This window comes from Bubalus bubalis, chromosome 13 (genome assembly GCF_019923935.1).
Source record: "Bubalus bubalis isolate 160015118507 breed Murrah chromosome 13, NDDB_SH_1, whole genome shotgun sequence".
NCBI lineage: Eukaryota > Metazoa > Chordata > Mammalia > Artiodactyla > Bovidae > Bubalus > Bubalus bubalis.
This window is the reverse complement of record NC_059169.1, coordinates 11681168-11696471: the sequence shown is the minus strand read 5'-3', so window position 1 is coordinate 11696471 and position 15304 is coordinate 11681168. Positions and strand designations below refer to the sequence as shown.

The 15304-nt window shown below is 49.0% G+C and overlaps 1 protein-coding gene across 4 annotated transcripts in view; it reads right to left on the bottom strand.

Annotated features, from left to right (window-relative positions):
* Window positions 1–15304, bottom strand: part of STK24 (serine/threonine kinase 24) — a 142471-nt gene that overhangs the window by 9301 nt on the left and 117866 nt on the right. For all 4 annotated transcript variants that reach the window (XM_044927125.2, XM_025262647.3, XM_044927127.2 and 1 more), the window contains exons 4-7: window positions 9560–9668; window positions 9081–9238; window positions 3543–3728; window positions 1139–1284 (exon numbers count right to left, since the gene is read on the bottom strand). In XM_044927125.2, the coding sequence (XP_044783060.2) occupies window positions 1139–1284; window positions 3543–3728; window positions 9081–9238; window positions 9560–9668 (599 nt within the window). The remainder of the gene's footprint in view (window positions 1–1138; window positions 1285–3542; window positions 3729–9080; window positions 9239–9559; window positions 9669–15304) is intronic.

Genomic DNA, 15304 nt, shown 5'->3' with positions numbered 1-15304 from the left:
AGCCTGGTCTCCAGGGCCATCCCTTCAGTGGACTCCTGACACTGCTCAAGTTGGATGCCCCCCACCACCCCAAATCAGAAACGTCCAGAACCACCCCCGCCCAGCACCGCCTGTCTCTTCATCCTCGTCCTGACCACCAGCATCGCTCAACACCGTGACCTCAACAACGTCCTAGTCTGTGGGTCTCACCCCTGACCCTGCAGTGGAATCACCTGGGGACCCTGAAACACACTCTGCATCTCCCCCAGTGGCCCGGCATGTGGGCCTGGGCCAGGGGTCAGCTTGCACTTCTGGCTGAGGTGTGAAGGGGCGCAGGCGAGGAGCCACCACCCCTGGGAGCCTGAGCCTAACCCTAACCTCCAAACCCCTGACCCTCTCCTCTCGGCTCCAGTCTCCGCTCAAGTCAGCACAGCTGGTCCATCCAGCTCTCCCCACCACTAAGCACCCAAAGGGCTCCCAGACCCAATTCACCTCTTCAGCTAACAGATCTCCTAGATGTTCAACCCGACACCAGGTTACAGGAAATGTCTGGGGCGGAGCTCTTACAACACCAGGCACATACCGGCACACAACAGGGAATCACCTATACCCTCACTTGTCTCTTCTTAAAAATGTGTTTGTTTAAGAAGCCTGGCATGCTGCAGTCCAGGGGTCGCAAAGAGTCGGACATGACTGAGTGACTGAACTGAAAGATGTGCTTAAAGTCATTTCACCTAACCAGTATTTCGAAAAAAAGAAACCAGGTCCAGCTCTTTACAGATTTTGGACATAAATCTGAGCAAGCGCCCAGAGATGGTGAAGGACAGGGAAGCCTAGAGTGCTGCAGTCCATGGGACTGCAAAGAGTCGGACGCGACTGAACAACTATTACAGATTTACTCAGAGAAACTCCACTAGCAACAAAGAGAGACTCAAGGACTCCCAAATACAGACCCATACTAACACCAGAAGCACCGTCAGCCTGGATGTTCTTTTTTTAAAGAAAAAAGAAACCCCAAACCCAGCCCAATCAGGAGACAAGGACAGACAGGCCCGCGTCACGCACAGCTTGGGGTTCAGACACAGCCTGGGGCTTCGGGAAACCTCCCCTCTCCCCCAAGTCACAGTCACCCCGAGGGACTCAGGCCGAGCGGACTCACGTGTCTGAGTCTTCCGAGCTGGAGTCTTCGTGGCTCTGCTCGGCCTTCCACCTCTTGTACCTGTCGATGAGCTCGGTCAAGTAGGATGTTTTCTTTGCGTTGCGGATTATGAACTTGTGCTTCAGTAACTCCTTAGCGGTGGGTCTCTGGAAATGCATCAACCGACACATGAAGAGGAAAACATGAGATCAGGGTCTTGGCATTCCACGTGACTCCACCCCCAAGGACAGGCTTCTGCCTGACAATGTCCAGCAACCAATTCTAATACATACAGACGGAGTCCTATTTCAAAGTTTTCTCCTTTAAGATTGATTCAAAGACTGTCATTCAGCATCAGTGGGCGGGGTCCCGTTCACAGTGTGGACAGGTACCTAGTATCCACTGGAGTCCTTAACACCCTGGAGCTAACCATCCAATGAAAGCACATGCCCTTTCCCCCAGGAAAATGCATTCACACAGAAATGTTACAGAGAATTTCACAGAGGTCATTCAACCATCATCACTAATGCTAGCAAGAGAGAACACGTGTTCTGTGTATCACCTCGTTAACTTTTTGTTTGGCTCCATCCCCCCAAAATAAGAAGATAAATGTTCATTTGGATTCATCTGGAAGAAAGGAGCCAGGAGATAGCTTTTTTGTGGATGCTCAAAGGGCAAGTTCTCTTAGTCACCAGCCTTCCCGAGTTGGAGACGCTGGTTTCCCAGGTCGGCCTCTTTCCTTGTGATCAGAGTGAGGACTTCCTCCAGGGCCTGGGCTCTGCACGGCCCCAGCCAGTGAGCGTGCACTGAACTCAGCTGCTCGCTTTGAGGATGGCAAAACCACCTGTAGGGCATATGCCTCCCGTGCAGCCCAAACAGGAGCGGACAGCAGGAACACGAACCACACGAGTCAGACCACATTCCCACTTGCACTGAATCACTGCAGCTTCCTGAATGACCGCCAGGCACACTCCGCCGACTCAAGCCTGTGCAAAAGCCTGGGTCACTTCTGGTATTTCTCAGTCCCCGTCCACACGAGTGTGAAACTCCAAGCACCTCAGAAGAGCCCAGACCCTCAGCCTCTCGTCTTCCCCTCGATACATTTGGGCTAGAGATGTGTACACTGGGCCAGCAAGCAATACCAGACCTGTTATCTGTAATGGGAGGATGTGCGAGCGTCTGCTTAGGGCTGGGAATAAACTCCTGGTAACAACGTTCAGAGCTCAAGGACATGAAAAACAGTGACCCCCATGGCACCTGATGAATGGCGTATTCTACATCCCCAAGGGGGTCTTAGAAAATGTTGGCATTCCTCACTGAATTCTGCTACCAAAACCTGGTATGGTATTACAAACCCATAGTGCTCTTATTAAAACCAACCACTGGACTGCAAGGTGACTGAACCAGTCAATCCCAAAGGAAATCAACTCTAAATATTCATTGGAAGGACTAATGGTGAAGCTCCAATACTTTGAGTCGGCTCTTCATATCCGGTGGCCAATGGAAAAGACACCGACGCTAGGAAAGATGGAGGGCAGGAGGAGAAGGGGGCGACAGAGGATGAGATGCGTGGATGGCATCACTGACTCGATGGACATGAGTGTGAACAAATTCTGGGAGATGGTGAAGGACAGGGAAGCCTAGTGTGCTGCAGTCCTCGGGGGTCACAAACAATTGGACATGACTGAGCAGCTGAACAACAAAAGCATATTTTTAGATAAGAGTTCTTTGTAGGGAGCAGGGGGGTGAGGGGGGACACAAGTTCAGAAGTTTCAGCCTGACCTGTGGCTAACCCTGCTGGAAAATTCGGAAACCAAACAAGGACATACAGTGTTACACATGCAACACTAAAATACACAGACAACTCTGAAAGAAATATCCTAATTCAGAGAGAAAATGAGGCTGAAGCCATGTAGTTCTCTCTGCCACATGGCTCTGCCAGGGTCGACTCAACAGCAGAGACAGTCAGAAGGAAGAGGGGAAAGCAAAGCGGGACTACATTTATATCTCATTCCTCTTTTCCTTCCTAACACATGCCAAGAAGAAACTGAAAACGTTTAAAGACTTATTTAGCCACTGTTTCTCAGGCCGGACTTTGTGGTTACGACAACAGCTAAAAATAATCCAACCTTCCACTATAAATATTAAAAATGTATGATTCCACATAGAATATTAAGGAGAACAGTCTTCAAGCTCAATGCGGTAGGAGATACCAGAAAATCTGAAAGACGGTAAGTAGACTTTGAAGCCTTAAAAAGATAAAATAACAATAAAAAGCATTTCCACTTCAGAGAAATCAATCATACCCATTTAGAAAAAGAAATGAGATCATGAAGGCAGCTGAAAGCAGAGAAGGAAAACAGGCCACTAAGACCCATCAGGCCCCCGTGGGGGGAGACGCCCGTTCCCAGGTTGAGACACTTACAAAGCTCGGCTCCTTGTTCAAACAGGCCTCCACGAACTCCTTGAGGGGTTTGCTGTAGTTCCCTTCCAGCGTCGGGGGGTTGTTCTTTGGGATAAGGAACAGGACCTTCATGGGATGCAGCTCGGAATGCGGTGGCTCCCCCTTGGCAAGCTCGATGGCCGTGATGCCCAGGGACCAGATGTCCGCCTGCAACAGCAAAGCACAGCCAGTTACACACTCGGGGGAGGCAGTTCAAAGAAACACACTTCCCAGGAGGGAAAAAAAAAACCCTCCATGTGCTTCTGAGGTCTTGAATAAGATACTCATTCTTAATTGAAAAAATTTGTTAAACATAAAGCCTTTGGTGTAATTTCAAACAAGTCAACACACAGGAGGACATGTAATAACAACATCTTCTGCCTCGACGTGGAAGCCGGCTCTGACGATTACGCCTCTTCCCTTGGCTGCCGGAGGTGGGAAACGTTCCACGTTCGTTGAAGTCCGAGTCAACAGGACAGGCAACCTGAGGTCAGTGGAGCTGGCGTGTCCGGGGACCACGGCACGTTTGCAGCCACCGCGTCCAGAGATGCTTACAAGCCAGCACAGCCCTTAAAGCCACACCAGGATGAAATGCGACCCCTGTTCCCAGGCGCCAGGCCAGGAGCCTGGGCCCAACCCTTGGAACTTCACTTTGGTTCCTCCTAAATCAACCAGCTGCCAGGTGTGTGGCTCTTGACCTCTTGGCACCCTGAGTCCCCACCTACCCCTCCTGCCCCCAGCTTAGTTCAGAGCTGTCTTCTGTCCCTAAGGCTTCTGTGGGGGCTCCGGAGTGGTGTTCCTGCCCGCAGGCTCCCCCTGCATTCATCTAACATCCTGCTGACTGACTTGGAAACCCTGACTGGCACTTGAGTAAATGGCAAGCAATTCGACATTATGCAGAAGTCATAAAAATACCCACACTTGTTAAAACCAACTAATTTCACTTCTAGGAATCGATCCTAAATACATTTTATATTTAGAAAATGGTAAGGGATGCCTAAAATATTCAAAAACAGCATTACTTATGCTAAAACCTTAGAAGAATGACTATCTTGCTATGAGACATTAACTTGACTAAAGTATTGAATATTCACCAATGACGCTGATAGAGAATCAACTGAGTTTGTCTATTACGGTATCTAGGATTTACGACATCAAATGTAAAAATGTATCTGGATTTTAAAATAAGAATTACATGGGAGAGGGCAATCATTTTCCAAAGCAACTAAAATTGAGGCATAAGAGGAGACCTGTTTTACCACCGTTTGGAAAATTAGCCATTAAGGGAAACAAGTAGTGGTTTTCAATAATGAGACTAAGTCAAAAATCACAACTGAACTGCAGCTTTTACTCGTGAACAGATTTTCTTTCCGTATGTGGTTAGTTCTGCGTAGCATTCTCCTAAAAGTGACAACACAGAATTATCCATTATTGATGAGCAGTGGGGGTGAGGGGACCCAAGTGGGGCAGTACTGTGAACAGCAACTCTCAAAACCCTTGCAGTAATACCAAGTACAAGTCACCTGGCTACATCTCTGCAGACAAAATACAATTTAAGTGGCATTAAAACATTTATGTATAGAAAATATTCTATGAAGAACCACAAGAGGGGGGACTTCCAGTGGTTAAGAATCCATGAGTCTCTTGAAGGGAGCATGGGTTCGACCCCTGTTCAAGGAACTAAGATACCACACAGTGTGCGGGGCAGCAGGAAAAAAAAAAAAAGGAAGACAGGAGAAAAAAAAAAAACACGGAGAATCCCAAATAACAGTTATAACTAGTTACAACACAGCTCAAAATGGATTTAATAAGAAACTATTTAATAAGATGCAATATTCAGAAACACAGTAAGTAGCACAAGAGGTATAAAAACCGTCTGTGGCCGACTCTGTAGCAACACGCGGCCCCAGCATCACACCTCGCGCTGGGATAAAGCTGGATGCTTTCTCCGCTCACATCCTTCCCCCGCGTGCAAAGTGCATCCCTCCCAGCCAGGAGGTGGGAACTCCTGGTCCTGAGGATGGAGCCGGGGAGGACATGGGCTGCCATCGGGACGGGAGGGTTGGTCACGTACCCAGTGGCCCAGCTGGCTGTACACATTCCAACAGATGGGCCGGTCCTACTGTGTCTCCACTCATCTTTATTTTTCCATCAACACATCACCTGTTTTCATCCTTCACCATGGTGACTGCAAACAGTTATTTCGGACGCAACTGGACACCAAAATAACTTAGCTTGTGCTCGGGTACTAGGCCTACAGATGTTTTTCCTTTTGTCTCATTTTTTCCAGTATTTTCCAGATTAAAGACTAAGTGCTGCTTTTGAGACCAAAAAAGGGGAAAGTTGTTTACAAGGAGAACACCAGCGCTGGCCACTCAGCCTCCACGGGGGTGGCTAGCAGGGAAGTCCATCGACAATTCCAGCACAAATGTCTCTCCTCTCCTCCTGGCTCGTCTCTGAAGGGCTGAGAAGCCCGCATCTGTGCCGCCCGACACCCTCTCGGCCCCCCTGAACCAGCTCACGGTCAGAGCCCCCGACGCCCAGCGCCGCACTGGCTCACTGAAGCATCAGTCACCCAGCATGGCGCTGGGCTCAGCCACAGCGGGGGCAGAACGGAACGAGCACAGAAGGGGGCAAGGTCCCCGCCCCCGTCCAGCCCACCCGCGGACATCATCCCCCTTACAGAGAAAGGGGGAAAAGATGGAAAGGTCTTCGGCCCAAGCCCCCGCTCCACGGTTGTGCCCGTGGGCATCTTAAACTAAGCTTCACTAAGTCACCTTAAAGAGAACAATAATGATGAAGAAGGTTCTAAAGGCCTCTGAACTAACATGGCTTAGAAATGCCGGGCTCAGATCAAGACCTGAGATCAGCATTCTCAGTTGGGGCGAATGACAAAGGACCAAACGTACTGGTTCCAGAAGTGACTGTGCCAAGCTGGTTCTAGACACACAGACACACACACAACACTGAGGCCGATGCCCCTTTAAGCTCAGGGCAATGAAGGCTCTGGGGAGGCAGGTACAGTCCACCCTCACCCCACCTGCTTCCCCTTTTGAGAATCATCAGCACGTGGGCCCTGAAATGAAACTGCCAGGAGCACCCGGCTTCCCCAGGGGACACACTCTTTACCTGTAACGCAGAGACCAGTGGGGGGACTGTCTAAGGATGCGGGGAGGAGACAGGCACCAGCAAGAAGCCGAGTGTGTGTCTCAGGCGAGCATAACCGCCCTGCCAGACAGGCCTCGGGTGGGAGGCGGCCCCTGGGCAGAGGCCCTTTGTCAGGCGCTGCTGGCAGACCTCTGACAAAGCTCCGCATTCACGCTCTGCACCTTATCTGCGCTTCCCACACCTCCTGTGTCAACAAGCCGGGGAGGCGCATTTCACAAACTTCTTCACACTAAGTTCCAGCTAAGGGCTGTTGGGTCTGATCCAAGTGAACGAAAGAATCGGCTTTTTGCCATAAGCCAGGAAGGCCGTGGTCTGTGGGGTTTCAAAAAGAGCTGGACACGACTTAGTGACTAAACAACAAGAGAGTCTAATGTAAGGTGGGTAAAGGTTTGCGAGAGGTCGGACGTGTTTTCTCAAGCTCCCCAACCAAGCGTGCATTTCCTGTATGTCTGTGACAGCATCTTCTAACCTGCCTAAAAAAGAATGCCGTAGCATCTGCAGACCACAGAAGAGCATTCTGATCTAGACAGCTCCAGGGAAGAGGCAGCCAAGCTTCCTGATGTCCTGGGATCTCCACGGCGCAGAGCATTGCCCTCAGTAAACACGAGGAGAGGCCCCCACCCCGCTCAGGCGGAAAGGTGGGGAGGGGGTAGTCTCAGGAAAGCTGGATAGTTCTTGAGGAAGTGTGAAGTAGGCAGTGACGAATAAAAGAGATTTTACCTGAGAAGGTAAAAATCTGAATCCTGAGTCACAGGGGGCCAGAGTTGACCAGCTAACTTATCAGTAAGGAAGAAAAGAGAAACATCAGGGGTGTTATCAGAGAAGTTAAGAAACTTGGATTCTAGTCCCAGCCCTGCCTAAAAATCTAGACCTGTGAACCTGGATAAAAGAAAGTGAAAAAAAGTCAAAGTGAACCTCACTCAGCCGTGTCCAACTCTTTGTGACCCCAGGGACTGTAGCCCGCCAGGCTCCTGTGTTCATGGAATTCTCCAGGCAAGAACACTGGAGTGGGTTGCCATGCCCTCCTCCAGGGGATCTTCCCCACCCAGGGATCGAACCTGGGTCTCCTGCACTGCAGGCAGATTCTTTACCATCTGAATCACTAGGGAAGCCAATGATAAATGGGCCTCAGCTTAAAATAGAACAAACTGAATAAATTCCTGTAGAGCCTTAAAAATGTTATGACTCCAGGAAAAGGGCCAAAAGAGATCAGACATAGCCTCAGGGGCAAATCCATGCCACAGGGCAAGGCACCCAAGCAACAGACACACCAAAAGCCAGGCAGCTCTGCTGAAAACCTACCGTCGATTACTGGCCAGTGGCTTTCAAGGCCATGAGCCTATGGAAGTCATGGCCCTCAACAGCAAGAGGGCCAGGGCCACCTCGGCCCTTACAGACAGGCCCCTCCAGCAACTTCAGCACCCATGTGACGGCTCACCACGTGGAGCTCAGGTCCCCAGTGAAAGCCACTCTACGCTCTGTGTGCTATGTTTCACAAGGTGGGGGGATCTGCCAGGGATTAAGAAGATTTCCACTTAAAGAGAAGTAGTGGTGTCTGGAACGTAGAAGTATCTGAGTTAACTATTTGTCTGCCTGGAAATCCTGGCTTAGAGAAGCCTCTGCTCTGTGCCCACGTGGAGACTTCGCTGCATCCAGGCGGCTGAGACAGAGCGGCCTGGCATGCAGGTGTGAAATCAGATCCAGGAGGCAGGGGTCCTGGTAGGCTTTTTAAGCCCATACTAAACAGTTTACCAAGCTGAAGGGCAATAGGGAAAAAAGAAGACGGACAAACTGGGAGAGTGCAGCACGTGATAGGCAAGAGAGACCGGAGTAAGGAGACTCTGAGAACAATCCCAATTGGGTGGGTGGGTGGGTGGGTGGGTTCCCCTAAATGTGACAACAGGAAGGGTCTGCAGTGGCCATGAAAGGTACACCTCCTCCCAGGCTCCAGCCTTCCAGCTTTGTGACTGGTTTCTCCTGGGGATCCTTTCTGCCCTGGTCCCTGAAATACTGCTCAGCCTCCTGTCCAAGGCCCTCTGCCCTCACCCACTCCTTGGGCTCCCCCTGCACCCCCGGCCCTTCTCCACAGACCTGCGCCCTGCAGGCCTCTGCCTGGACACCTCCACCAGGTGGGCCACCGGGGCCTCTGACCCTCCACGTCCCCTGCCCCGTCAGACAGACACTGTCAGCAGCGGGGACCAGACACGTAAAAGGGACTGACTGAGGCGGCAAGAGAACCCTGTTTCTAACTGAGGCGCACGCTTCACCCTAACAGGATGCACTGTGAGGCTGGAGCCCAGGAGGGACGCCCCTGCCCTCCACAGACCCCGCCAGCCCAGGTGCCAGCCTCACCTTTGAGTCGTAGGCTGACTGCTTGATGACTTCGGGCGCCATCCAGAAAGGGGTGCCCACGAAGGTGTTTCTCTTTATCTGGGTGTCTGTCAGCTGGCCCGCCACCCCAAAGTCCGCCAGCTTCACCTCCCCGTGTTCAGAGAGCAGGACGTTGGCAGCTGCAAAATAAAAGCCAACACGCCCTGCCATCGGCTGCTGGACACTTCCGTCCGCTCCCTTGCAAACAGGTTTGTGTGTCCCCCAGAGTCATCAGATCTTGACAACAGCAGACAGTGGGTAAGACCCCCTCAGAGCCCCTCACCCATCCTGGGTGAGAGCCCCTCAGGGGCCCCACCCACTCAGGCACATCGAAGGCACCCTCCACGTGCCCACAGAACCACTTCCCTTGAGAAGAGAAGCACAGTTAAAACGCTACAACAAACCTTTCTTTCTACCTGCCTTAGGGATTTCAAAGGACCATAAACAGGATGCTTTCTTACCTTTAATATCTCTGTGAATTTTCTTCTCCGAATGCAAATAATCAAGTCCTTTCAGTATTTCTCTTAATATAGTAGCAATCTGGGTTTCATCTAAAGGGCCAGGTTCTAACTAACAAGAAAAAAAAAAAAAAAATTAAGGTTAAACAATTAGATGAAAAAGTATGAGATGACAGGACAGAGTCAACGTTAAATGAACAAGAATAATCAAGATTGAAATCTTCATTTCAAAACAGATATTTTGCCCACACAGTTAAAACCTATTTAAAAGGAATTGCCCCACCTCGCTAAAAAAATTAAAATAATAACCAAAAGAACCAGAGAAAACGACTTTGCTGAATGAATCAAAGTGGGGCCAACGATAAAGGTCGAGGTCACCTCGCCAAGCCTGCAGCCCGAGCAAGGAGGGAGGTCAGGACAGAAATCCAAAGCTGGCACCTCTCAAGGCTTGCCAGGGAGGGCACCGGGCAGTCTGGCTCTGTCCTAACACAGGCCACGGGTATCAAAACACGCGCTGTCACGAAGAGAAGGCCTGGGAGCTGACAGATTTCCGAGGCTACCCCTGCACCAGAATTTTTTATTAATAAATCTAAATTTTAAACCTTGGGGGAAAGAAAGCAGAAAGATCAATCCCTCATGATGAAATTTTTTTTGCTATGTGATACGACATGTATTTCAAATCCTAAAAGATGATGCTGTGAAAGTGCTGCACTCAGTATGTCAGCAAATTTGGAAAACTCAGCAGTGGCCACAGGACTGGAAAAGGTCAGTTTTCATTCCAATCCCAAAGAAAGGCAATGCCAAAGAATGATCAAACTACTGCACAATTGCACTCATCTCACACGCTAAGTAAACTAATGCTCAAAATTCTCCAATACTTGAGCTGGACACTTCCGTCCGCTCCCTTGCAAACAGGTTTGTGTGTCCCCCAGAGTCATCAGATCTTCAGCAATACTTGAACTGTGAACTTCCAGATGTTCAAGCTGGTTTTAAAAAAGGAAGAGGAACCAGAGATCAAATTGCCAACATCTGCTGGATCATGGAAAAAGTAGAAGAGTTTCAGAAAAACATCTATTTCTGCTTTATTGACTATGCCAAAGCCTTTCACTGTGTGGATCACAATAAACTGTGGAAAATTCTGAAAGAGATGGGAATACCAGACCACCTGACCTGCCTCTTGAGAAACCTGTATGCAGGTCAGAAAGCAACAGTTAGAACTGGACATGGAACAACAGACTGGTTCCAAATAGCGAAAGGAGTACGTCAAGGCTGTATATTGTCACCCTGCTTATTTAACTTATATGCAGAGTACATCATGAGAAATGCTGGGCTGGAAGAAGCACAAGCTGGAATCAAGATTGCCGGGAGAAATATCAATAACCTCAGATATGCAGATGACACCACCTTTATGGCAGAAAGTGAAGAAGAACTAAAGAGCCTCTTGATGAAAGTCAAAGAGGAGGGTGAAAAAGTTGGCTTAAAGCTCAACATTCAGAAAACAAAGATCATGGCATCCGGTCCCATCACCTCATGGCAAATAGGTGGGGAAACAGTAGAAACAGTGGCTGACTTTATTTTTTGGGCTCCAAAATAACTGCAGATGGTGATTACAGCCATGAAATTAGAAGACACTTACTCCTTGGAAGGAAAGTTATGACCAACCTAGATAGCATATTAAAAAGCAGAGACATTACTCTGTCAACAAAGGTCCGTCTAGTCAAGGCTATGGTTTTTCCAGTAGTCATGTATGGATGTGAGAGTTGGACTATAAAGAAAGCTGAGCGCAGAAGAATGGATGCTTTTGAACTGTAGTGTTGGAGAAGACTCTTGAGAGTCCCTTAGAGTGCAAGGAGATCCAACCAGTCCATCCTAAAGGAGATCAGTCCTGGACGTTCATTGGAAGGACTGATGTTGAAGCTGAAACTCCAATATTTTGGCCACCTGATGCGAAGAGCTGACTCATTTGCAAAGACCCTGATGTTGGGAAAGATTAAAGGTAGGAGGAGAAGGGGACAACAGAGGATGGGATGGTTGGATGGCATCACCAACTCAATGGACATGAGTTTAGGTAAACTCCGGGAGTTGGTGATGGACAGGGAGGCCTGTTGTGCTGCGGTTCATGGGGTCGCAAAGAGTTGGACGCGACTAAGCGACTGAATTGAACTGATGACATGTATACACACACAGAGGTTTTCATGGTGGCTCAGTGGTAAGGAATCCACTTGCCAATGCAGGAGACACAGGTTCGATCCCTGGGTCGGGAAGGTCCCCTGGGGGAGGAAATGACAACTCATTCCACCATTTCTGCCAAGAAAATCCCATGGACAGGAGCCTGGTGGGCTACAGGGTCCTGCCTGCCGTCACCACAGACCAGGACAGTTCACTACACACCTCAACCTGCAGAACCGAATTCCTTCCCAAGTTATCTGCCTTGGAGTCTTGTTCTCAAGGAACACACTGACTGCTCCGAAGCACACAAGTCCGGAAGCTCCGACTTGTCTGCCTTTGCGTCTAGTTCTGAGTTCGTAGATTGTGGGAATTTTAATACTCAAGATACTCAAGATGAAGAAAAATGCACTTTTCTCATAACCGAAGGCAAAAGGAGGAGGAGGCAGAGGAGCTGGCAGATGTGCCCTCCTCCCCGGCACAGCGCACAGAAGGCTCACCCCACTGGCCACACCGCTGTCCCCACACAGGGCTTCTATCTCCTCCACCAGCAGTCACCCAGGCGGACAACCCGCAACATCTGGCTGGACCCCCTCCCTCCCCACGATCAAGCATCCGGAAAGGAACGGCATGGCAGCCTGGAGTCATCTCACCCACGGGACGTAAGAGCTGAAACCTCTTCCCTGGACCATTTGAGAGCTGGCTCTCTGACTGATGCATGGATGGTTATTCCCTTTTATGTCTGGCCCAGAACCCACCCACCAGTGAGTCACAGGCAGGGGCGGGGAGAGAAAGACTATTTTATTTACAGAGCAGGGAAGCCCTTCGAGGGTCAAAATTCACTGTAAAGGGTGTCCAGTTGTTCCCTGGAGCACAGAACTCAATTTGTAGGGACTCACCTTCTCCACCACTAACAACGCGTTTCCAAGCAGTCTCTTCAGTTAAGAGGACTGTGGAACTCTTCCAATAATCTCTATAGAACAAAGACTGGGGGGCAGGGGGAAGGATGAAGAATGCTCTTCATCTCTAAGAAAGAAAAGTGGAGTCGCTCAGTCGTGTCCGACTCTTTGTGACCCCATGGACTGTAGTCAACCAGGCTCTTCTGTCCATGGAATTTCCCAGGCAAGAATACTGGAGTGGGTTGCCATTTCCTTCTCCAGGAGATCTTCCTAATCCAGGGATTGAACCCGGGTCTCCCTCATTGTAGGCAGGCGCTTTACCATCTGAGCCAGCAGGGAAGTCGCTCCTTGTCTCTGGGTGACCTCTAATCCCTCTCCCAAGTCTGTCATCCCTCCCTCCTCTTATGAAACCCTCAGCCTGCAGGCAGCCACCCAACTATGGACCACGTCTGCTGGCCTCTACGGCCGCCAAGTCTGGCTGCATGACCAAGCTCTCACCAAAGGAATATGAGCAGAAGAGCCCCTTCCTAGTCCTAGTCTTGGCTTTGAAACACTGGCTGCCGGAGAGGACAAGGACTTAAGACCACAGGAAGTCACCCACCACAGCAGGGCCCTGACGACCACGTGGCCTGAAGGCCAATGAGCCCACGTGCGGGAGAGAACTGAATTTCCCATCTCCTGTGAGACACTGTCTGGGGCGGCCACCACAGCAGCTTGCCCTAAACATTAATGCGTATGTCACCCTACTTCTTAAAACTTATGCTGCATATTCGTTTTTTAAGTTTGTCAAACATCTCTGCCTGATTGAGTGACAGTTTATATAGCCTTGTTCTTGCTGTGTGTACACTTAAGTCATATTCGATTCTTTGCGACCCCGTGGACTGCAGGCCCTCCAGGCTCCTCTGTCCGTGGGATTTTTCCCTGCAAGAATACTGGGGTGGGTTGCCATTTCCTTCTCCAGGGAATCTTCCCGACCCAGGGATCGAGTCATGTCTCCTGCGTTGGCACTTCTTGACCACTGCGCGTGGGAAGCCCCCTTACGCTTCATGTAGCTGCTTCATGTAGCCCGGTTCCTTCTTAGATTCCTTAGATCCTGCTGTAATGTTGACATCTTGTGATCACTGAAAAATCTCTCCGTTGTCAGACCCTCTGTTGCTAATCCTCATTCCCCTTCTCCCAGCTGACTTCACGCTACTTTCCCTTCCTTGTAGCACTTCCCCACATGCAGTATAATCCACTGTCTGCCTCCACTCGGAACCTCAACTCCAGATGAAAAGAAAGGAAAAGTAAGCGTTAGCTACGCAACACGCTCAAAGGTAACCTTGGGTGAAGGAAGGTGCCGTCTTCCTGCTCCAGGCTAAGGTGTCATTGAGACTACTGTCTTGCAGCCTCAGTAAAAAGGCATGATAACTAAAATGCAGACTGAAAAAGGCCATCGGGCCTGTGGCGTCACGCTAGAGCAGCTCCGGTGCGTGAAGACGAAGTTACGTCTCTACAGCGAGGACAGCGCCAGTGAGACCTCTGTGCTCCAGGAAACAGCAGAGCGCTGCCCTTAACAAGACACGGTCATCTCCCCCCGACGGGCCTCATGTACGTGGGCTGCTCCAAAGACACACACACACGCATCAGCACCGTGTCCCTTAACACAGACGCTAGATAAAGCAAGGTGGAATTTTTCAAAGAAATGTCCCAAACCCGTTTATTCAACTACCGTCATATGCAGCCATACTCCAGTTTTTTAAATCTTGTATAAACACTTAATAGACCCTCTCAAAATAATCCTAATAATAGTCTTCAACATTCAAAACATAAATAAATAATTCTTGTATCTCATTATTATTAACGTGCATCTTCTTTGAGGACTGGAGTCAGGACAGCAAAGAAAAAAAAAAAAACAAAGTGAGAGATTAAGAGAGAAATGACAAAGAGGGCTTTGCAGCTGGTCACAACAACCTGCAAAGCTCAGCTCCATTTGCTGGCTGGGACACCTAATTTCTGAGTGTTTCTGTTTCCTCAACTAAAATAAGATGATTTGGGGACATCCAAAAAGGGTGCCTGGAGCCACTGATGTAAGAAGGCGGATGGCTCTTTGCTGGGACTCACACCAGATGGGATTTTTTCTAATAAGAGGAGAATTCTACGCTGCCTTGCAAACTGCCGTGTCCATGATTTCACAGACTTCAACTCAAAAATCCAAAGAAAGTTGCCACTAAATAAATTCAATTATGGTGGCATTAGGAATGAATAAATAAAGTACCTAGAGACTAGAACTGCTGCTCTGAAGAGCTCAGCTTTGGGAAAGCATCTCCACAAATAACTTCACACATGCCACAAATGAAATTCACTTAAGATAATAGTAAATCTAATTATACAAAATGAGGCAATTTTCTACATTTCTGTAGTAGTTCTCAAAAGGGTAAAAAAAAAAAAAAAGAAAGAAAGCTCTTTGTGTAATACGTATATTTATGGAAAAGCAAAGCGAGTCATAAAGTGTATCCAGCTATTTTGTCACTTTTCCATTTAAATACAATTGTTGGGACTGTGTTGAATTTTTTTCTTGAAATTTCCTTTCAAACTCTATTTTGACCAATTGCTTTTACGGTTTATAACATTATGTGATTTTTTTTAAAACTTGGGTACAGAGCCTTTTATAATATACACAGTTTTAGAGGTTTACCTTCCC